General features: G+C 48.7%; 1 protein-coding gene across 1 annotated transcript in view; it reads left to right on the top strand.

Annotated features, from left to right (window-relative positions):
• Positions 1 to 24383, top strand: part of cope (COPI coat complex subunit epsilon) — a 29272-nt gene that overhangs the window by 4115 nt on the left and 774 nt on the right. The window contains exons 2-9 of the mRNA XM_086004473.1: positions 6335 to 6397; positions 9110 to 9210; positions 9856 to 10008; positions 11646 to 11699; positions 15363 to 15444; positions 16115 to 16270; positions 20188 to 20256; positions 22296 to 22370. Coding sequence (XP_085860599.1) covers positions 6335 to 6397; positions 9110 to 9210; positions 9856 to 10008; positions 11646 to 11699; positions 15363 to 15444; positions 16115 to 16270; positions 20188 to 20256; positions 22296 to 22370 — 753 coding nt within the window. The remainder of the gene's footprint in view (positions 1 to 6334; positions 6398 to 9109; positions 9211 to 9855; positions 10009 to 11645; positions 11700 to 15362; positions 15445 to 16114; positions 16271 to 20187; positions 20257 to 22295; positions 22371 to 24383) is intronic.

Raw genomic sequence — 24383 nt, 5'->3', positions numbered from 1 at the left:
GAGAGAGAGGGGCGGGGCGGGGGGGAGAGGGAGGCGGGGCGGGGGGGAGAGGGGGGCGGGGGGGGAGAGAGAGAGGGGCGGGGGGGGGAGAGAGAGAGAGAGACGGGGGGGGGGGGGAGAGAGAGAGAGAGAGGGGGACGGCGGGGGGAGAGAGAGAGAGGGACGGGGGGGGGAGAGAGAGAGAGAGGGACGGGGGGAGGAGAGAGAGAGGGACGGGGGGGGAGAGAGAGAGAGAGAGGGACGGGGGGGAGAGAGAGAGAGGGACGGGGGGGAGGAGAGAGAGAGAGAGAGAGGGAGACGGCGGGGGGAGAGAGAGAGAGAGGGACGGGGGGGAGAGAGAGAGAGGGACGGGGGGGAGAGAGAGGGACGGGGGGGGAGAGAGAGCGGGGGGGAGAGAGAGAGAGGGACGGGGGGGAGAGAGAGAGAGGGACGGGGGGGAGAGAGGAGAGGGACGGGGGGGAGAGAGAGAGAGGGACGGGGGGGGAGGAGAGAGAGAGGGACGGGGGGGAGAGAGAGAGAGGGACGGGGGGGAGAGAGAGAGGGACGGGGGGAGAGAGAGAGAGGGACGGGGGGAGAGAGAGGACGGGGGGGAGAGAGAGAGAGGGACGGGGGGAGAGAGGAGGGACGGGGGGAGAGAGAGAGAGGGGACGGGCGGGGGGGAGAGGGAGGGAGGGGGGAGAGGGGGGCGGGGGGGAGGAGAGAGGACGGGGGGGAGAGAGAGAGAGGAGGAGAGAGAGAGAGACGGCGGGGGAGAGAGAGACGGGGGAGAGAGGGGGACGGGGAGAGAGAGAGAGGGACGGGGGAGAGAGAGAGAGGGACGGGGGGAGAGAGAGAGAGGGACGGGGGAGAGAGAGAGAGAGAGGGACGGGGGGAGAGAGAGAGAGGGACGGGGGGGAGAGAGAGAGGGACGGGGGGGAGAGAGAGAGAGGACGGGGGGGAGAGAGAGAGGGACGGGGAGAGAGAGGGGACGGGGGGAGAGAGAGAGGGACGGGGGGAGAGAGGGACGGGGGGAGAGAGAGAGAGGGACGGGGGGAGAGAGAGAGAGACGGGGGAGAGAGAGAGAGGGACGGGGGGGGAGAGAGAGAGAGGGACGGGGGGAGAGAGAGAGAGGGGACGGCGGGGGGAGAGAGAGAGAGGGACGGGGGGGAGAGAGAGAGAGAGGGACGGGGGGGGAGAGAGAGAGAGAGGGACGGGGAGAGAGAGAGGGACGGGGGGGAGAGAGAGAGAGGGACGGGGGGGAGAGAGAGAGGGACGGGGGGGAGAGAGAGAGAGAGAGAGAGAGAGAGAGGACGGGGGGGAGAGAGAGCGAGAGAGAGAGGACGGGGGGGAGAGAGAGAGAGGGACGGGGGGGAGAGAGAGAGAGGGACGGGGGGAGAGAGAGAGGGGGACGGGGGGGGAGAGAGAGAGAGGGACGGGGGGGGAGAGAGAGAGGGACGGGGGGGAGAGAGAGAGGGACGGGGGGGAGGGAGAGAGGGACGGGGGGGAGGGAGAGAGGGACGGGGGGGAGGGGGAGAGAGAGAGGGACGGGGGGGAGGGGGGAGAGAGAGAGGGACGGGGGGGAGGGGGAGAGAGAGAGGGACGGGGGGGGAGGGGGAGAGAGAGAGGGACGGGGGGGAGGGGGAGAGAGAGAGGGACGGGGGGGGGAGAGAGAGAGAGGGACGGGGGGGGAGAGAGAGAGAAGGACGGGGGGGGGAAGAGAGAGAGGGACGGGGGGGGAGAGAGAGAGAGGGACGGGGGGGGAGAGATAGAGAGAGGGACGGGGGGGGAGAGAGAGAGGGACGGGGGGGGGAGAGAGAGAGGGACGGGGGGGAGAGAGAGAGGGACGGGGGGGGGAGAGAGAGAGGGACGGGGGGGGAGAGAGAGAGAGAGGGACGGGGGGGGAGAGAGAGAGAGACGGGGGGGGAGAGAGAGAGAGAGAGGGACGGGGGGGAGGAGAGAGCGAGGGAGGGACGGGGGGGAGGAGAGAGAGAGAGAGGGACGGGGGGGGGAGAGAGAGAGAGAGGGGGACGGGGGGGTAGAGAGAGAGAGAGAGGGGGACGGGGGGGGGAGAGAGCGAGGAGAGGGAGGGACGGGGGGGGGAGGAGAGAGCGAGGAGAGGGAGGGACGGGGGGGCGGAGAGAGGGGGAGGGACCGGGGGGGGAGAGGGGAGGGAGGGACGGGGGGTGGAGAGAGGGGAGGGAGGGACGGTGGGGGAGAGAGAGAGAGGGGAGGGACGGGGGGGAGAGAGAGAGGCGGGGGGAGGGGAGGGACGGGGGGAGAGAGAGAGAGAGGGGGAGGGGAGGGACTGGGGGGGAGGACGGGGGGGGAGAGGGATGGAGGGAGGGACGGAGAGAGAGAGAGGGACGAGAGAGGCGGGGGGAGAGGTGGAGGAGGGTGGAGAGAGGCGGGGGAAGAGGTGGAGAGGGCGGGAGGGAGAGGGGGGAGAAGGAGACGGGGGGAGAAGGGGGGGGGGGGGAGAAGGAGGCGGGGGGGAGAAGGAGACGGGGAGAGGTGGGGGGAGAAGGGGAGAGGTGGGGGGAGAGGGGGGGAGAAGGAGACGGGGAGGGGGGGGAGGGGGAGACGGGGGGAGGGGGAGGGGGAGGGGGAGCGGTTGGGGGTAGAGGGAGAGGGCAGGGCCCAGGAACCCTGGAGCATTCGGGCAGCTCGGTTTGTCAATCCGGCACCATAGACTGGGCTTCACTCGGCAGCTTCACATTTCTTCTGGGTGCAGGGTGTAGAGAGGGGCTCGGGGCATCAGTTCGAAAAGAAGAAAGACTTGCATTTCTATAGTGCCTTTCATGACCACCAGACATCCCAAAGCGCTTTATAGCCAATGAATTATTTCTTGATGTGTAGTCACTGTTGTAATGTAGCGAGACACAGCAGTCAATTTGCGCACAGGAAGCTCCCACAAACAGCAATGTGATAATGACCAGATCATCTGTTTCAGTGATGTTGGTTGAGGGATATTGGCCAGAGCTCCCCAGCTCCTCTTCGAAATAGTGCCATGGAATCTTTTATGTCCACCTGAGAGAGCAGACGGGGGTAACATCTCATCCGAAAGATGTCACCTCTGAGAGTGCAGCACTCCCTCAGCACTGCACTGGGAGTGTCGGCCTGAATTGTTGTGCTCAAGTCCCTGGAGTGGGACTTGAACCCACAACCTTCTGACTCCGAGGCAAGGGTGCTTCCAACTGAGCCACAGCTGACACTCGCCCACAAAAATACACTTAACCGGTCTTTCATCTCTCAGCTGTTTATGGGTGTTGCTGGTACAGAATGGTTGACGTATTAGCCTATGTCACTGCACATTGTGTGACGCACTGAGATGTTTCAATACGTCAAAGCACTATATGAATCAAGAGGTTCAAATGACATAAACCACACGAGCAAAGCTCAATTTGTGAATATTGCAAATCATAGAATGAAGCTCGCACCCTTACATGAATCAGAAGGTTTCGGATGAGACTTTAAACCAGATGTCCCAAAGCGCTTTACAGCCAATTAAGTATTTATTGAAGTGTAGTCACTGTTGTAATGTAGGAAACACGGCACCCAATTTGCACACAGCAAGCTCCCACAAACAGCAATGTGATAACCAGATACAGGAAACTTTGATATCCGGCACCGACGGGACCGAGCTGTTGCCGATCTATCAAACCTGCCGGACAAACCAGCGTTAATGTTGAAGCATACGGAGATTTTCAGCTCCGTATCTGTCAACAAACACTGTTGCTTAGCAACAGCTTCTAAACAGTCGGCCGTACCTTGGAAGCCTCTCTAGCTTAGCAACAGCTTCAGCGAGACTTTGCAGAGCCTGACTGTTGGAAAAAAAAGGCCACGAGAAGAAAAAAAACCTAACAATACGGCTCCTGATTTCTGCCGGTAGATCGAGGTTTCCGGACATACAACCTCTGGATAAAGCAAAGTTTCCTGTAATCTGTTTTTTAGTGATGTTGATTGAGGGATAAATATTGGCCCAAGACACCCGGGATAACTCCCCTGTTCTTCTTCAAAATAGTGCCATGGGATCTTTTACGTCCACCTGAGAGAGTAGACGGGGCCTCGGTTTAACGTCTCATTCGAAAGACAGCACCTCCGACAGTGCAGCACTCCCTCAGTACTGCGCTGGAGTGTCAGCCTAGATTGTTGTGCTGAAGTATCTGGAGTGGGACTCGAACCCACAACTTCTGACTCAGAGGCGAGAGTGCTGCCCACTGAGCCACTGTCTGACACTAAGTTAACTCTGCTGAGTTGACTAATCTCAACTAATGTTTTAGTGATGCACTGCAGTTGGCCTCAGCAACGCTGAGCTGGGGAAAGAGGGAAATATTGGCTAGCGTTCCCAATGAGCATTATCCAGTGATCCCTGGTCGAATATGTGCGTGTGTGGCGAATGGGTAAGGATAGGATTGTGATCGGCTGTGATTTCGACTCCCACGTAAAGTATAGGAATGTAACTGCTGTCTTATGAACATATACAAAGGATGAATTCTCCAAAACAAGCCTAATAATGTAATCTGAATATGGAGGTTAGTGTTGTAAACTGCTTGGGCTATACGGTCTGTCGTGGCATTTAAACGTAATGCACCACAGTGAAATTGCTGCTTTATAATCATTCCTAGTTGCCCATTGTTTATTATTTAAATATACGTGGCATTCTTGGAAACTATTCAACAAATGTGCAGAGAGAGATCAGAGCAAGTTGTATTAATCCACTTGAGAGAGAGGGCAAATAAGGTCTAATTCTGTTTCACTTTTGCTATTTGTAAAGTTCAGTTCTGTTTAAATTCTACCTTGATTCCGTAGCGCTGTTTTCCTTGATAATTCAGCAATGCAGATTGATGTACATTGGCTCATCAATGCCCCAACACATTGTCTTCAAAATCTTTTTCCTCATTGGCAACTGGCTCTGTGGCCTTGTTCCACCCTCCTTCACTCTGGTCTGCTGTGCACCTCAGCATCACTTGCAGTGTCTTCATGCACTGTAGAATTTCCTTCCTGAACCCCTCTACCTTGCACCCTTTCTTGCCTTGAGAAGTCTCCCATATCTCTGACCATGCTTTTGGTCACCTTCCTCTTTTACATGTCTTGCTCAATGTCTGCTTTTCCTGTTGTCAAGTGACTTGGCAGATTTTTGATATACTAAAGTTACGATATGAGAGAATAAAGGTGTCAAGCCGTGGCTCAGTGGGCAGCACCCTCGCCTCTGAGTCAGAAGGTTGTGGGTTCAAGTCCCACTCCAGAGACTTGAGCACAAAAATCTAGGCTGACACTCCCAGTGCTGCACTGTCGGGCGAGACGTTAAACCGAGGCCCCGCCTGCGCTCTCAGGTAGATGTTGAAGATCCCATGGCACTGTTTTGAAGAAGAGTAGGGGAGTTCTTCCCGTTGTCCTGGTCAATATTTATCACTAAAACAGATTATCTGGTCATTATCACGTTGCTGTTTGTGGGAGCTTGCTGTGCGCAAATTGGCTGTCGCGTTTCCTACATTACAACAGTGACTACACTTCAAAAGTACTTCATTGGCTGTAAAGCGCTTTGGGACGTCTGGTAGTTGTGAAAGGTGCTATAGAAATGCAAGTCTTTCCTTTTCTTTGCAATCATATTACCCAATTATATGTATAATTGCAAACCTTTTAAGTGACATTAAGTACTGCAACACAAACCCATCTGAGCACAATAAAAGTAAATTAAATCTTAAGCTGGCAAGTGTAGAGTGAAATAAAACCCCCAAGATGCTAGAAACAACTTTGTATTTTTGCCCTTTGTTGGAACTTCCTCCACTGAACTTGTCACTGACCCTCCAATTTATATGGTACATGTAGTTCCGCCAGCTTATTAGCTGATATTTCTCCTATTAGTACGGTTACCTTTTTAAGTTGTTTCACTACGTATAAACTTTTAATTGCAGTTGCCTGATGCTCTGTAGATAAAGGCACCGTTTACTGTAGCGCAAAGCCTTATGAACCTGAAAGTCCTAGGTTTGATGTCTGTGGTGAGTTAGCAGATCTAAACCAGAAGTGGCAATATAATTAGCCTGGTACAGGGAGAGAGGAAAATGAACCAGTGTCCTCACTCCTGATCACTATCCTGCTGGAAGTAAGGATTTGTGGAAATCCGGTGAGGGCAGGATTGAAGTCGGTCGGCTGTGATGCCCTCCAAGGTCAACTAATTTGCCAATGCTTCCTATCTAGGCTCATCTGTGAAGAATGGCCATTTAGGTGAGGTACCGGAGGACTCTGTGCTAGCAAGTGTCGTCATTGCCTGGAGAATTGAGTGAAGGATTGTTTAAATATCTGTCGTTGCACTTTGGTTTTGTGGCACTAATTAATTGGCTGGTTTGTCTTTCAGCTCTCCAGCCCAGAGAAAGAAGTTGAGCGAGATGTTTTCCTTTACAGAGCTTATATTGCACAGGTATGGACAGTAAGTTTGTTATGGAAACAATATTTCCTTTGGTTATTATGGATAAACAGCTTGTTTTGGTGTGCTTTCAACCTGCCCCTACTTGCCCATCTTCTTGTTTCCAAGGGGGAAGCACTTCCTGGGGCATAGAGCAAGAGACCCGTTCTCAACCATTCACTGATGTGACTCATTAGGCACCCAGTGTGAAGCGCACAAGTAGGTCAGGGTTGATGTTTCCTCAGATTTCCCCCTCCCATTTCCCATGGAGAGGTTCCTGGTCTCTGTGTGGTTCTTCTGAGTTGCAGATAACAAACTAGGAACAGCAGTTGGCCATTCAGCCCCTCGAGCCTGTTCCGTCATTCAGTTAGATCATGGCTGATCTGTATCTCGACTCCATTTGCCCAGCTTGGTTCCGTAACCTTCAATCCCCTTGCCTAACAAAAACCTATCGATCTCAGTTTTGAAATTTTCAATTGACCCCCAGCCTCAATAGTCTTTTGGGGGAAGAGAGTTGAAGATTTCCACTACCCGTTGTGTGAGGAAGTGCTTCCTGTCATCACCCCTGAACGGCCTGGCTCTAATTTTAAAGATTATGCCCCCCTTGTTCTGGACTCCCCCCACCAGAGGAAATAGTTTCTAACTACCCTATCAAATCCTTTAATCATCTTAAACATCTCAATTAGAATCACCCCTTAATTGTCTATATTCAAGGGAATACAAGCTCAGTCTATGCAACCTGTCTTCGTAATTTAACCCTTTTAGCCCCGGTATCATTCTGATGAATCTGCGATGCACCCCCATCCAAGGCCAATGTATCCTTCCTGAGGTGTGATGCCCAGATCTGCTGTACTCTAGATGGAATCGAACCCAAGTTCTGTGCAGGTGTTCTTAGGCACTCAATTGGAACCGAGGATGACTTGCTTCCACATTAAAAATGAGTTCGCAGGTGACTGATGAGTCCAATGCGGGACCTACAGTCTCTGTCACAGGTGGGGCAGACGGTGGTTGAAGGGGCGGGTGGGTGGGGTGCTTGGGTTGACGTGCGCTCCTTGCGCTGCCTGTGCTTGGCTTCCGCTTGCTCCCGGCGAAGAGACTCGAGGTGTTCGGCGCCTTCCCGGATGCTTCTCCTCCACTTTGTGCAGTCTTGGGCCAGGGATTCCCAGGTGTCGGTGGGGATGTTGCACTTTTTCAAGGAGGCTTTGAGGGTGTCCTTGAAGCGTTTCCTCTGCCCACCTCGGAGCTCCGACACGGCAAGAGAGCCCAAGTAGAGCGCTTGTTTTGGGAGTCTTGTATCGGGAATGCAGACGATGTGACCTGTTCATTGGAGCTGATCGAGCGTGGTCAAAGCTTCGACGCTGGGGATGTTGGCCTGAGCGAGAACACTGACATTGGTGCGCCTATCCTGCCAATGGATTTGCAGGATCATAACGTGTGACATAATGTCCACCCCTTGTATTCCAGCCCTTTTAAGATACAGGCCAACATTCCATTCGCCTTTTAAATTAATTTTTATACCTGGCCACTAGCTTTTAGTGATTTCAATACTTGGACCTGTGAATCTCTCTGTTCATCCACAGTTCCTATATTCTCCCCATTTAGAAAATACTCTGATCTATCTTTCTTGGGTCCAAAGTGGATGACCTCACACTTTCAACTCAACAGAGTCTTGCTGTTAAACCTAAATAACACTGTGCACTGGCACAGTGCGGTCTTTTTCCACTTTGCGGACAATTAGATTTGAAAGAGGATGGTTGTCCTGTTAAGTGTGTATAATCGATTGCAATCTGCCGGCCGTACTTTCTGCTTAGCATTAAGGTTGTGTGCAAAATGACCCCTTCAAAATCTCGCAATGCACAACATTTGGGGAAGGCCATTTCTACTCATTGTACGTAATTACATTGTAGATTTTCAAAATAACTTTCAACATTTTTGATTTGGTGATTTTTTTTATGTTCATCGAAATTGGTGCTGTTGCGGATTGAGTCCCTCTTCTGTTTTTGTGCCCTGATCTCCCAGTAGTTACTGCCGGGAAAGGCACAGTACAGTTAAGTGTAGAATTGAACACTCCTCAAGTAACTCAACCATAGAGAGAGGCCTACTTGTATCAGTGTGATGTTGCACCAGCCTTCTTTCAGGTGAATTCAATACAGCCCTGACTAATGGGATGAAAGTCTCCTTAGCTGAAAAGCTGGAACGCGAGATGAGTTTAGGCAGGTGCAATCCAATTCCATAAGGATGTGAATCCACAGCACAAAATTGTCGGTAATTTCTCAGGTTTCGTTTAAAGGACGTGGGGAATAGATATTTTACTCTGGTGTAATTGCCAGGGTTTTTTCCCAGTTGTGTGGGGGATTGGCGGCTGGGGGAATGGGGGGGGGGTGGGAGTAAAGACATGTTATTGAGGCAGAGTAGAGGGGAGTATTGTCCTACATCTAACTGGGATTGTTTAATAAAAACAGAAAATGCTGGAAATATTCGGCAGTCTGACGGGTCATCAACCTGAAACGTTAACTCTGTTTCTCTCTCCACAGATGCTGCCCGACCTGCTGAGTATTTCCAGCATTTTCTGTTTTATTTCAGATTTCCAGCATCCGCAGTATTTTGCTTTTGTATTGGGATTGTTTAATGTTGTTTTTCAGTGGGAAAATATCAACCAAAATCACTGAAATTTAAATTCAAATCCTAGCTGATCAGAAATAAATTTATAATTTTTTATCTTCTTAGAGAAAATATGGTGTAGTATTGGATGATATCAAGCCAGGAGCTGCCCCTGAATTGCAAGCTGTAAAAATGTTTGCTGAATACTTGTCAAACGAGGATCAACGGTAAGGGACCATAATTTGTTTCATATTTACTCTAGGGCAATAGCACGGGGACCTTGGCCCCAGGCTCTCTTCCTGATCTCGGTTGAGTTAACTGACCTCAACTTTGGGCCGCTACAGTTGACCTCGATGCAACTGCTCGCGATAATAATCATCCAGGCATCCTGCTTCTGCTGGAAAGTACAATGTATGGATGTTGAGTGCGGATAAGATCAGGCTTGGTTGTGATGCTATCTATGATCTAGCGCTCTTTGCTAGGGTACAGTTTCTTGGGCACTCCTTGCCCTCTGGTAACTTGCCCAAGTGGCGGTTATTCCTGCATGAGGTGTGTTTTAGTGCTAATTGGCAGGCTAGCCTGTGTGGGCATCATAGCCCGACCCAATCCCATCCTCACCTGATGTCCATGTACTTTATTGTGCATGTCACTGGCTAGCAATCAGGAATGGGAATTCTGTCTCTTTCTACCCTCTAGCTTGGGTTGGCAAGGCCAATTGGAATGCCCGAACGAACATTAACTAACTTGGCATGGAGCAGTAATTAATACATTGGTCTCTTAATAAAAGTAGCAAGGATTTGTCAGTAGAACTAAAGTAATTTTGTGTCAATATATATATAAAAGGAGGATTCATGATATCACATCTTGTGCAGAGATGCCACCATAGCAGAATTGGACAAGAAGATGGCGAAGAGTGTTGATATTAGCAACACGACTTTCTTGTTGATGGCAGCCTCGATCTATTTACACGACCAAAATACTGATTCAGCTCTACGTACCCTGCACCAAGGGGAGAGTCTGGAGTGGTGAGTAGGAATGTGCAGGCACTGCCTGTCGCATGTCTTGTCAAATATCTGTGCTTCATATACAGGAAACTCTCTTTTTACTGGCACCGGCGTGCTGCAGGTTGATCAAAAAGCCCGGATTACAGAGAGGTATACTTACTAAGGTACGAGAACCCCGTACACAGCCACAGATCCAGGCGTCCCTGTTGCATGGCAACAGGTGCAGGAACCCCGGTTACACGGCCACAGGTGCAGGAACCCCGGTTACACGGCCACAGGTGCAGGAACCCCGGTTACACGGCCACAGGTGCAGGAACCCCGGTTACACGGCCACAGGTGCAGGAACCCCGGTTACACGGCCACTAATATGAAGTAACTTACCTGAACCACCTCCTGAATTTTGCCGGTTAAGAGAGATTTCCGGTTATTTAGGTGCCGGTAAAAAGAGAGTGTCCTGTACAGTGAATTACCACGAGGTAAAGTTATAGTTAAGTAGGCAAACATTTACTGCACTGTAGGATCTCACAAAAAGCAGGGAGTTTTCTAACCAGTTAGTGTGTTGCTTCGGGGGAGGCTGTTGACTCGGACACTACAAGAACTCTCAGCTCTTCCTCAAATAGAATATTTTATGATCTACCTGTGCAGACGAGCTCTATTCAACATTTCCTCCAAAAGACTTTCCTCTGACAAAGCAACGCTTCAGTGTGTGCCTAGATCGTGAGCTCGTACTCCCTGAGCCTGCCAACCCCCCACCCCACCCCCCCAAATCTTCTTATCGAGACTGCCATTAACTGAGGCAACCTGACTTTCTAAGAGAAAAGTCTGGCATAGGAATTTGCATGGACGCACAGCGATGCTGGTCTGAGACTCACATGGGTGTTGTGTGGAGGTGCAGGTGTGTCTTTTGTATGCTTTTGCATTGTGTGGAGTGACAATTAAAGAGTTCACGTGCAAATATTCACACACAGCCAGTGATATCCCCGACCTTTCATCCTTTCTGTGAAGAAGAACTAGCTTCTACTGGGGAGGGTGCGATTAGGGTGAGAAACTATTTTGGTGTGGAGATTTGAGAGTGTAATTAACTCAATTCTTACTTTCCCACCTCCCGTCCAACCACGCAGTCAATGACTGGGCCCGGTATTTCTTTCAGTGACCTGGGCCTTTTCTTCAGATAGTGTTTATGGTGTATTGCGGTGAGTACACATTTTGTTCATAGTCCAACAACATTGGAACAATAGCATGCATTTATAAAGCACCTTTGATGCAGAAAATATCACCAAACATTTCACAGAGGAGAAGCAGCTGTCGAGCAACAAAAGAAGTTGGGAAGGCGGCCAAAAGCAATATTTTCTGATGCCTTTAAACATGGCAAGGCAGCGGGGTTAGAGACAGTCTACCTCTACAATGATAGCTCACTGCTGGAACTGCAGATTGCAGCACTATAACAGCTTTTCCCAAACTGGATGCTAAAATGGCGACGGGGATACAAAATTAAAATGGCTTTTGTGATGTGGGATGGGGATTGGAAATACTGTGTAGTGAAAATTCCCCCTCTGCTTCCCCATGAAGTCTCGCAGCAGTAGGTTTGTGTTCCTAGCGTAGAGCGCGTGTGTTGGTAATGGCACAATTTGATCTGCTCGTCTCTTCCACCCTTGCAGCATGGCCATGTCGATACAGATCTTTCTGAAGCTGGACCGGCTCGATCTGGCTCGGTAAGTACATTACTAAAATTGCAGTTCGATAGAAAGTATTTTACCGTCAGCACTCTTGCCCTACTGATGCCAAAGCTTTGTGTACTTTACTGGAGAAAGCATGGATGTAGAGTGAACTGTCAAGTCACACTCTTTTTCCCCCCCCCCCCCCCCCTCCCCAAAATAATGTTTATGCCTGTGAATGTGAAGCTTTATTTTGAAGGTTTAAAAAAAATTCATTCACGGGATGTGGGTGTCGCTGGCAAGGCCGGCATTTATTGCCCATCCCTAATTGCCCTCGAGATGGTGGTGGTGAGCCGCCGCCTTGTCCCTCCGAGACACCCTAGTCCACTCCTCTATCACCCCCAGCACCCCTTCCCCTTCGCCCGGTACCTTCCTGTGCAAGCGCAGGAGATGCATCACCTGCCCTTATACCTTCCCACTGTCCAGGGCCCCAAACACCCCTTCCAGGTGAAACAGCGATTTACTTGTACTACTTGCAATCTAGTACAGGAAACTCTTTTAACCGGCACCTAAATATCCAGAAATCTTTCTTAACCGGCAAAATTCAGGAGTAGGTTCAGGTAAGTTTTACTATATATTAGTGGCTGTGTGACCAGGGTTCCTGGATCTGTGGCCGTGCAACAGGGACTCCTGGATCTGTGGCTGTGTAGCCGGGGCTCCTGCACCTGTGGCTGTGTACGGGGCTCTCGTACCTTGTTAAGTATACCTCTCTGTAATCTGGACTTTTTGATCACCCGGCACCACGCCGGTCCCGTCGGTGCCGGATAAAAGAGTTTCCTGTATACTGTATTCGCTGCTCACGATGCGGTCTCCTCTACATTGGGGAGACCAAAAGCAGATTGGGTGACCGCTTTGCGGAACACCTCCGTTCAGTCCGTAAGGGTGACCCCGAGCTTCCGGTCGTCTGTCATTTCAATTCACCGCTCCACTCCCACTCAGACCTCTCCGTCCGCGGCCTCTTACATTGTTCCACGGAAGCTCAGTGTAAGCTCGAGGAACAGCACCTCCTCTTCCGATTAGGCACTTTACAGCCTTCCGGACTCAATATCGAGTTCAACAATTTCAGATCATAACCTCGGCCCCTATTACATTTTTATATTTTTTATCCACACTTTTGGTTTGTGACTTTCCCTTTTCTCTCTCTCTCTCCCACATGGCAGCTGTCTCTCACTCTGCCAGTGCATTTCACACTTCATTTAGAGCCATTGTTTGTTTCTTTACCTGTCCTATTACCATCTCGTCTCACCTTGAATATCTCTTAATGTCTCTCCTTTCACCCCCTCCCCCATTTCCCAGCCCCCAAACTGCCTTTTAATCTCTTTCATTTCCTGCCTTTTTTTCTCAGTTCTGAAGAAGGGTTTCGACCCGAAACGTTGACTTGGTTTCTCTCTCCACGGATGTTGCCTGGCCTGCTGAGTTTTTCCAGCGTTTTCTGTTGTTGTTTCGGATTTCCAGCATCCGCAGTATTTTGCTATCGTATCAATTTAAGACCCTGTTTATTTCCACGTGTGTTTCTATAAAATTCTGCTCTAACTGTGAATGCTGGTGACCTCATTGACACTGTCTGAGGTGTTGCTGAGGAAACTTGAATTAACTTCCGTAAATAGTCATGAGGTAGGAATACTGAATCAATTGTTGCTTCCACTGTGGCTCCATCGTACGGCTGAGTTCAGTAACTCGGTCTGGCCAATTTCCAGGAAATCAATACAAGAGTTTGTGCAAACATGAAACTTGCACAGCAGATGCACAGATTAACCGAGCGACTCCACAAGTGAACGTAGTGCTTTGTGTCCTGGATTAAGGATTTTACCGAATGGTTTGAATTATTTTATTGGCTTCTGTCCCCCTTTATCCCATTTTACATCCAATAATCGGTGCTGAAACTAAACCCAGTTTCTACTTCAGTCCAAACTCCCTGAATCCACGTGGGTTGGTTGAGTCCAGTGCTTCAAATCAGCTTTGTCACAGAACAAACCCAGCACTTGGGTATATATATTTTTTTTCCTGTGGCCAGTTTTGAAGACTGTCCAATGCATCTGGTCACCAGGAATGCATGAACAATCAAGACCTGGAAAAGGCCATTCAGCTCATCGAAGCTCAACCCAAGTCCAACATCCATCCTTGAGGCACCATAATGCCTTCGTCTGTCGTACCATAACTGGTAGATTATTCCAAATATTTATTACTTCAAGAAAATATTTGTCATGTAAATATTTTAATTTAAAATTTTTATCTGGGCCCACTCTCCTTTTTAAAATAATATTTTGGCTGTCTCATTGAGGTCTTGTCGACTTTCTTTCTCCAGAGCTAAGGTTCCTCTAATCGTTCCTGCTAGCTGATAACTATGATTCCTGCCTTCATCTGTTCCAGTCAGTGCGTAATCATTTTGGAGTGAAGCAAAATTTTGCGCCTATAAGCAAAAAATAAAATTAAAATGTGAGATGTTCCACTCAATCCAGACACTGCACTTTGCGCAATAAACATTCATTAATGTAGTGGAAGTTTTTTCACAGGGAAGATATTTGAAGCCGGTTAGTGTGGCAGTACACGATGTGCAGTTGGAACATTCCAGGCAATTAGTTCTGTTGCTGTTTTCCAAATTTAAACTCTGGTGAGGAAAATGATTAATGCCGGACAGCAGTTATACCGACGCAGCACCTAGACTCCGGCTTCCGCTAATTTGAACGCTACGTTAGCAGCGACTCGCCGAGACTTGTGGACCAGAAATGTCTCCGATTCGATGGTCAGTCTGTGTTGTTAGCTGCTCTGAGCTAGGATGGTGTTTGGAGCTGCAACTGGTCTCGGTGGTGTTGGTTAGAGTGAGGAAAGTTGGCCGGGTTACTGCTCCTGATGACTTATCTAGTTCTCTTTCTCTTCCCCCCCCCCCCCAACTTTGTTGGAAAGTGCATGTGGACATTGGGTGAAACTGGGCTTTTTTATCCTCTCTCCTCCCCATTCCCTGATTGAATAACCTATGGCTCAGTGGGTAGCACTCTCGCCTCTGAGTCACAAGGTTGTGGGCTCGAGTCCCACTCCAGAGACCTGAGTACAAAAATCTAGGCTGACACTCCCAGTGCAGTGCCGAGGGAGTGCTGCACTGTCAAAGGTGTCGTCTTTCAGATGAGACGTTAAACTGAGGCCCCATCTGCTCTCTGAGGTGGATGTAAAAGATCTCATGGCACTACTGCAAGATTCTAGTGCCCCATCCCTCAATAAATAGATTGCCAATATTTATCCCTCGATCAACATAACAAAAACAGATTATCCGGTCATTACCACATTGCTGTTTGTGGGAGCTTGCTGTGCGCAAATTGGCTGCTGCGTTTCCTACATTACAACAGTGACCACACTTCAAAAAGTACTTCATTGGCTGTAGAACGCTTTGGGACATTGAGGTCGTAAAAGGCACTATAGAAATGCAAGTCTTTTTTCTTTATGTCTTGGTCAAGTCCCACCTGAAACTGATGAGCTCTTTGGAGAGATATTGTAGGGCATCTGCTGTCAATACAATATTGCCCCAGCAAGGAGTTAATTTCTTTAGGGGTGGCAGGGAAAAAAACTATTATGCAAAAAAATGTACAGTGCTACTGTCGTCTTCAGAGGGTTAGTTGTGGGCGCCTGTTGCATTGCATAATTGTTGACTTAATCCATTTAATTCAGAAAGGAGCTGAAGAAGTTGCACGAGCAGGATGAGGATGCCACCCTGACACAGTTATCGACAGCCTGGGTGAACCTGGCTATGGTGCGTATCCTGCAGATGTACAGGATCTAATCACGATAATTGTGGTCTTGCTGCTCCCTGTCTCTAATCTCCTCCAGCACAACAAACCCCCTCCACCTTAAACACTCTTCCTCTGACTATGGCCTCTTGTGCATCCCCAGCCCCATCCTTCGCCTCACCGGTGGCTGCTGTCTTCAGCCGCCGAGGCCCCATGCTCTGGAGTTTCCTTCTAAATCTCGCCATCTCCCTTGACTTGTCTTTAAAACCCATGTCTTTGATAAAGCTCTTGGTTACCACTCCTAATATCTCCTTTGGTTTGCCGTCAATGTTTTCCCCGTAATTTTATTTTACGGCTGCGTGGCCCCTTCGAATTGCCGCACGTGCGCGGTTTTTGACATTTGAACGCCATAGAGTCGGCTGCGCGGGACCTGCAGATCACCACGCAGCTAAACGGGAACGTCGCTTGCCGTCCATTTTTTGTTTCCTCGCGTCACCGTGCAGCGCCTTTCTTTCCTGCATTAAAGACGCTATACAAATGCAAGCTGTTGTAGTACGACATTGCAACACATTGGTGGGTTGAAGCAACCATAGATCGAAACCACTGCTATAGTTAGAAAATACTCTGTTCTGCAAACTCATCCTGTGCTGTATAATTGCCAGGTGAATCTGTGTTATTGTCTGTTCTCTACAGGGTGGGGACAAGCTGCAGGATGCCTTCTACATCTTCCAAGAAATGGCAGATAAGTACACAGCAACCTTGCTGCTTCTGAATGGACAAGCTGCCTGTCAGATGGCACAGGGCAAGTGGGATGATGCAGAAGGAGTTCTGCAGGAGGCACTAGACAAGGTAGGTGTAGGAGCGTGATTAGAAGAGTATGAGGAATGGGGAAGAAAACTATAGAAAAGAGGCCATTCGGACCATCGTATCTGTGGCAGCTCATGGCTTGAGCAGTCCACAACCAGTCCCACTGCCCCCGATTTATCCTCGCAGTCCTGTATCTTCCTTTGCTTCAAATATTTTACCAATCTTCCCTTAAAAGATGACGTGGTCACTGCCTCAACCAATGTTCCCTCGTAATTTCTTTCTTTGGGAGCGCGGCCCCTTTAACGGGCTGCGCGGCACGTTCAAATTTCCGTGCATGCGCGGTTTTTCCATTTATGAGCCGGCTGCGCGAGACCTCCAGACCGCCGCGCGGCTTAACAGGAACATTGGCCCGAGGCGCTGCCTTTGGCAAAGCATGCCATGCTGCAATAATGCACTGCATATGAATTTTCTCCTAACTCCTCACTTAGTGATGATTTAAAATTAATGACCCCCTCCTCGCTGGCTTCCCAACCGGAGGAAATAGCATTTCCCTATTCACCCAACCAAAACCCTTCATAACGTTAAAAACTTATATTAAACCTCTACATCAGCCTTCTCTCTCCCAGTGGAAATAGTCTCAGTATCCAGTTTTTCCTCATTAGAGTTTCCAATCGCTGACGCCATCCTGGTGAATCTGTGCTATATATGCTGTGGCTTTAATGTCCTTTATAATGGGGCACACAATACTCTTAACTGTGGCCTAAGTAATGTTCTAGGAGGAAGAGTGCCCTTCATAATGTGTGATTGCATGTTGGGTGGGACTTAGATTTAGGGGAGGGTTAAGAGCAATGTTCCCCCTAATTTTGGGGGGGCAGCGTGTGTCATTCAAATTTCCGCGCATGCACGTTTTTTGCATTTGGAAGCCAGCTCGCCGATTGTGCGGGATCTCGAGACAGCTGCACAGTCATGCAGCTTAAAGGGAACGTTGGTTAAGAGTTGTTGCGTTGAGCTTTCATTTTGGCTGCCCAGATCAAAAGGTCCAGGGTTCAACCCCCCCCCCCCCCCCCCCCCCGGGTCTTGTGCTGATTTCCAAGTAAGCTGGCAGGTTGAACCTTGGCCACCTGAGCTAGGGAGGGGAAAATCAGCCAGGGTTCCTGCTCTCCACTGGGCCCTGCCGGAAAGTGCACATGGACATCAGGCGAGAGTCAGGCTTGACTGTGATGCTCTCCGTAGTCACCTGGCCAAGTTGCCGTCGCCGTTAAGGCTAACATTTGAGGGCTACCTGAAGACTGCCTGTGGTACAGTACCTCAGCAGCAGTTGGTGCCTTCAGGAGAGGAGGGAAGTAGATTGGAGAGGTGGGACTGGGGCGAGGTACTGAACAATAACTCCAAGCTGGTACAGTGACTGCATGAATTCACAATGTCCCATTTGTCTTCAGTCTGCTGCTTATTGTCATGTCAGATGAAGGCCAGACTATGTTGTTTGTGACCGTGATGGATGAGTGACTTTTTTAAATATTTGAAAGTAAAATTTCCAATGTAATGTGAATGGGTAAGCTTCACAGTCCATCCTGTACAGAGATTTGGTGCCACCTTGTGGTTGAAAAATGTTCCAACAAAAAAAATAGGGAAAGTGAGGGTTGTGGGGAAGGCAATTCCACAATCCCGCGCTGGTGAGAGATGGCCCTGATTGTCTGACGTGCGCTCCCTATTCAGGGTGTGCGATTCCAGCATTACTCCTCATCTCAGATCTTCTCTTCCAATTAAAATGTTTTTTTTTTTATTAATATAGGCTGCAGGGTACAGAGTTTGCACACTGACCTGTATGCATCCTTGGTTTGAGGGAATGAGTTGCTGACTGAAAGGAACCAGAGCTAAATGAGTTTCAGCAGTCACAAGCAACGTTCCTCTAATCTTTTTTCCGCGCACGGTCCCTTTAAATTTGCTGCGAGGCCGCGCATACGCGGTACCTTCTCTAGCGTCAACAGCTGGTGAGCGGCCGGCGCGGGACCTCCCGATTGATGCACGGTCGTGCGCCCGCAGAGCTTAGGGGGAACATTGGTCACAAGTCGGGCTCGGTCCAGTTTCTAGTGGATCCAGACCCACAGCAACAGGTTGAGCAAAATAACAACAGAAAATGCTGGAAAAACTCAGCAGGTCAGGCAACATCCGTGGACAGAAATTTGAGTTGACGTTTCGGGTCGAACCCATTTTGAAGAAGGGTTCGACCCGAAACGTCAACTCAAATTTCTGTCCACGGATGTTGCCTGACCTGCTGAGTTTTTCCAGCATTTTCTGTTGTTATTTCGGATTTCCAACATCCGCAGTATTTTGCTATTGAACAGGTTGAGCAACATGCATAAAGTCTATGCTTGCATCTGAAGCATGGCGACTTGGCTGTTGTACCAAGGGCAGTTACATCTGTGGGATTATTCCTCTTGAGAGGGGTGGGGGTGCAAAAGTAGAGTAAATTGCAGGGTTGGGTAAATCCCCCAGTGAGGACTTAATGACAGGAAAACTGAATTGTTTAATCTTGGCCACAGAAAATAGTGCAGATTTGTTTCGCTTCACTGATATTTCCCTAGATCTCGTAATATAAAATCCATCAAACGTTTAAAATGCATTAAGTTTCGTGCATCGATTTTTTTTCTGTGGTCTTCTCTCTACTCCTGAAGCTGTCGACTCCTTGCTGGGTTTCAGCTCCCACTGGTGCCGGTTACACTCCGCTAAATCCTCTCGAGTGGTCACTTATTTTTAAATGCTTGAGCCTCAGCAGCAAATGATTGTGCACTGTTCCACCACGGGGGCATCACAGTCGATCCTGTCCTCTTCACATGTACACTTGTATCGAGCGCAGGAACCCTGGCCCAGAGTAGCGATCATACCTGGGATTTTCCCACTCCCTCTGACACAGCTACACACTGGATAAACTCTGAGTCGTGTCGGGAGGGGTGGTTCGATATCCTATTTAAAAGAAAACATTTCATTATGCGTAAAATAAAAGCTGACATTTTAAGACGGATGTGAAGATTTTCTTTGTATAGCTTAATTTTTGTTTATCACACGATGTGAAGTAAGCTAAAACTTCAGGGGCAGGAGTTCTGCTGCAGCTGTACAAACCCCCTGATCAGACCACACCTGGAGTACTGTGAGCAGTTCTGGCCATCGCACCTTAGAAAAGATATATTGGCCTCGGAGGGAGAGCAGCGTAGGTTTACCAGAATGATACCTGGACTCCAGGGGTTAAATTACAAGGAGAGATTACACAAATTAGGGTTGTATTCCCTGGAATTTAGACGGTTATGGGGTGATTTGATTGAAGTTTTGAAGATATTAAGGGGAACAGATAGGGTAGAGAGAGAGAAACTATTTCTGCTGGTTGGGGAGTCTAGGACTCGGGGGCATAGTCTAAACATTACAGCCAGACCTTTCAGGAGTGAAATTAGGAAACACTTCTACACACACAGGGCGGTAGAAGTTTGGAACTCTCTTCCGCAAAAGGCCATTGATGCTAGATCAATTGTTAATTTTAAATCTGAGATTGATAGCTTTCTGTTAAGCAAAGGTATTAAGGGGTATGGACCAAAGGCGGGTATATGGAGCAGATCAACCATGATGTAATTGAATGGCGGAACAGGCTCGAGGGGCTAAATGGCTGCCTGCTGTTCCTATGTTTCCATCTCCAAACAGGCTTGAGCTCACCAGCTTGTGATGAAAGTGTGCAGCAGATCGGTTTTGTACTGGTGCCACAGCAGCAGCATTGCATTGTGGCCCCAATTTTCCATTGTTCAATAACCCACTTATTTGAGCACTTGATGTTCTGATTACCCTGTTCTTTCAGTTAGACAATAATTCAGATCCACTCCCTTCCATTGGAAGTAAAACTCGAGTCACAGGTTTGTAATCTTCTTGGCATGGTAAACCATTCTTTTCCTCCTGTTTTCCTTTGATTCCCACAGGACAGCAGTCATCCAGAAACTCTCATCAATCTCATTGTACTTTCACAGCACTTGGGCAAGGCTCCTGAGGTAAGGCTTATATGTCAATATGCTGCTGGTAAACAAGGAACTAGAGCTCCCCCCCCCTATGGCTTAGTGAGTAAGTGCACCACCCAGTTTGAAAGAAAAGACTTGCATTTATATAGCGCCTTTCACGACCACCAGACATCCCAAAGCACTTTACAGCCAATGAAGTACTTTTTTTTTTTTTAAGTGTAGTCACTGTTGTAATGTAGGAAACACAGCAACCAATTTGAGCACAGCAAGATCCCATAAACAGCAATGTGCTAATGACCAGATAATCTCTTTTTTTGAAGTGATGCTGCTTGAGTGATAAACATTGGCTCAGGACACCGGGGATAAATCCCCTGCTGCTCTTCGACATAATGCCATGGGATCTTTTACGTCCACCTGAGAGGGCAGATGGGGCCTCGGTTTAACGTCTCATCCGAAAGACGGCACCTCTGACTGCGCAGCGCTCCCTCGGCACTGCACCGGAGTGTCAGTCTAGATTTTTGTGCTCAAGTCTCTCTGGAGTGGGACTTGATCTCAACCTTCTGACTCGGAGGCGAGGGTGCTGCCCACTGAGCCACGGCTGAACTAATTGTGGAATTGAACTAATCTGACGAGTGGTGTCCCATGTTGAATCTCTGCTGAATTAGCTTACCTCAGTCAGGGGTGATGTTGGGGCACTGAAATTGGTCTTCGCATCCCTGGGATAGAGGGTCGGGTGGGTGGGGGAAACAGGAATTGGCTAGGATATGTGTGCATCATGCAGATTAGATTCTGTTTATCCAGCAATAAGTCCCCACCTCTTACACAATCCCTACTTGTCTCAGGCAGCCGTCTATATCCGATTGCAATAGGCGTCCATTACAAAAGCGCCGCCTAGTATTTCGGGGAGTTTGAAGCCGCTGTTAGCGCCTGGTTGAAGTGTGATTTCTTTACAATCCCGATTAGGTTGCTAGCAAACCTTGAGTAAATATCTGAACAGGGTCACATTACAGTTTGTGACAGTGTCAGCCTTCCCGGCTCCAAGCGTAGAATTGGCACGTGTAATTCCCTTCATAGCACAGCAATGCCGTGAATGAAAAAAACGGGTCTCGCACTGTCCATGTGATGGGGCACCAACAGCGACCAAGTCACGCTTACTGTCTCTCTGATTAGGCACACTCCACAGAGTGGATACAGAGACAGGATTGACTTTGGTAAATCGCCTGAGTAAATACACAGAAAACGCACCCATGCTGCAATAGCAAAAAGTGCCGGCAGGTTTTAAATGGAATTTACAGTTACATCTTTATGGAATTAACGTGCCATTTTTTAACTGCTGTTAACAGTCACCTCCAGGATCTCTGCCGTCAGGTTACACTGGTCAGCGCGTATAGCGGGTGTTCACGACTGCGCCCGCTATGCATGGTGGGGACTGTATTTATTAAACTGAATCTTGTTTCCTCCCCCTTCCAACTTCCTTTCTTTGTCTTACTACACCCATTGTTTTTTTAAGCTACTATCATTGCACTAATAATATGAATAATTCCAAATACAGTATACTGCACGGTGAGCTTGGCTGTTCTAAATGTTTTTGTGTGAACAGATTAAATTGTACTGTGGACCTACTGTGTACTGCAAGTTGGCTTGAGGATGCCTCAATTCCATTAATCATCCTGTTTCCATGCCGGCTTTCACTTTTCATCCTAACTTGTTTGGGCTGGGTAATGTTCACGTTGTAGAACGCCAAAGACTGTTTTGCCACACAGCCTGTCGGCATCAGTGAATCAAATTGTAGAGATTTAAACAGGAGGAATACTAAGCACACATAACAGCACCTGAAAGCAGAACATTTCGGGGGTGGGGGCGTCATCAGAACTGAGGAGACTCTTCAGTGCGAAATCTACTCAGCGCTGTCACTGTGTTGAAAGGACGATGGTTTAACGTGGTATATTGTTCTGTAGCCGGCTAAGTACGATTAAAAATGTTACCAACTATGGTAATGATGCCAGACACTATCCATTGCTGTTGGCGATGCCATCTCAGGCTTAAAATACGCTCTTCCTTTTCATAAACAGGTTAGTAACCGCTACCTCTCCCAGCTGAAGGATGGACACCGAGGGCACCCGTTTGTTAAAGAATATATGGCCAAGGTATGTGAAGCAGCTAATAACACAAACCTGTATTACCACTGGCCGTAAATTTAATAACTTAAATTAAACTTTCTAGTTGAATAAGGGATGCTCATTTCAGTAGGATAAATGCTTCCAAATCAGGAAAGTCTTACATTTGATCCCTAGTCTTTAAGTAGAGCTGATCTTGGCTAGAGCAGTGATTTGGGGAATTTGTTGTGATTGGCTTGCGTCTTCCCCTTGCGCGGAATTGCTAAAACCAGCATATGGGTATTCGGTAATAAATGCTTAGTGTGGACATCAGGCGAGGATAAAAGCTCGAGTGGAGCGTAAACGCCAGCATGGACTGGTTGTGCCGAATGGCCTGTTTCTGTGCTGTAAACTCTGTGTAAAACCCCTCTCCGGTCGAATTAACCACCTGAGGCTCACAGAATAGTTACAACTAAGCGAGAGGCATTTCAGGCTTTTGTCAATGTCATTATGACGTACAAATTTTCTGCCTCTGTTCGCGTAGTGTTTCTATTCAAGCTTGATTTGTTGGCCTGTGTGGCCGTGTTTCTGACCAATCCATGTCTCGGCACAAAGCACATTAGTGTACTTAATAATTAAATTAGAAAAATAAGACTTGCGTTTATATAGTGCCTTTCACGACATTAGGATGTCCCAAAGCATTTTACAGTCAGTGAAGTACTTTTGAAGTGTAGTCACTGTTGTAATGTAGGAAACGTGGCAGACAATTTCCACACAGCAATGAGAGAATGTCCAGATAATCTGTTTTTAGTGATGTTGATTGAGGGATAAATATTGGCAGTCTACTTATTGAGGGAGGGGCACTAGAATCTTGCAGTAGGGGGGGAGAGTATTGTTCATATTGCAGAACACTAGTCTTGCTATAATTGACATCGGGAGCAACATCAAATATGATCCTGGTGGGATGTTTGTTGCACTGACTTCATGGAATTGACAAGAATAGTTGTAATCAATGTTCCCGTTAAGCTGCACTGCGGTCTGGTGGGCCTGCGCAGGCCGACTCACCAGCTTTTAAATGGAAAAACCGCGCATGCCGGGAAATTTGAATGGGCCGCGTACCGAAAAAAATTAGAGGGAGCACTGGTTGTGATGCTATGTTCATATAGAGAGCGAGACCCAGCAAAGCATGACCCCGGGGACATTACCCTGCCGCAGGTTCAGGGCACCTTGTACAAGCTGTCTGCAGTTGTCGACTATACTTTGTGATTCTGTAGCCGAATGCAGAACAAAATGCAATGGCAGCATTGCAATCCCGGGCAGACTACCCAGCGGCGCAAGTGTAGCACGAATATGTTTATTAAAAAAAAAAAGGCGGCAGCTCGTTGTATGGTTTTACAGTATCCTTCCAGCAGGAATCCATGAGTGCAATGACCTGGTATCGCCTTTTCATCTGCGTGTACGTGAACTACGTGCAGTGATTCTCAATGTGAATTGTGTTTCTGCTATTGGGTGATTGGGCAGATGCAATATAATGTGGATAAATGCGAGGTTATCCACTTTGGTGGCAAAAACAGGAAGGCAGATTATTATCTGAGCGGCAATAGATTGGGAAAAGGGGAAGTGCAACGAGACCTGGGTGTCCTTGTGCACCAGTCGCTGAAGGTAAGCATGCAGGTGCAGCAGGCGATTAAGGAGGCAAATGGTATGTTGGCCTTCATAGTGAGAGGATTCGAGTACAGGAACAAGGATGTCTTGCTACAGTTGTACAGGGCCTTGGTGAGACCACACCTTGAGTATTGTGTGCAGTTTCGGTCGCCTTATCTCAGGAAGGATGTTCTTGCCATGGAGGGAGTGCAGTGGAGATTCACCAGACTCATACCTGGGATGGCAGGAATGACGTACAGGAAACTCTTTATTATCCGGCACCAACGGGACCGGCATGATGCCGGTTTATCAAAGTCCAGATTACAGAGAGGTATAGTTTAAAAGGTACGAGAGCTCCGTACACAGCAACAAATCCAGGCTTCCCTGTTGCTTAGCAACATGTGCAGGAACTCCGGCCAC

Source organism: Somniosus microcephalus, chromosome 13, assembly GCF_052327205.1.
Source record: "Somniosus microcephalus isolate GS21.2 chromosome 13, FLI_Smic_1.0, whole genome shotgun sequence".
Taxonomy (NCBI): Eukaryota; Metazoa; Chordata; class Chondrichthyes; order Squaliformes; family Somniosidae; genus Somniosus; species Somniosus microcephalus.
Note: the sequence above shows the minus strand (reverse complement) of the source record. Positions and strands in the feature narration are given on the sequence as shown.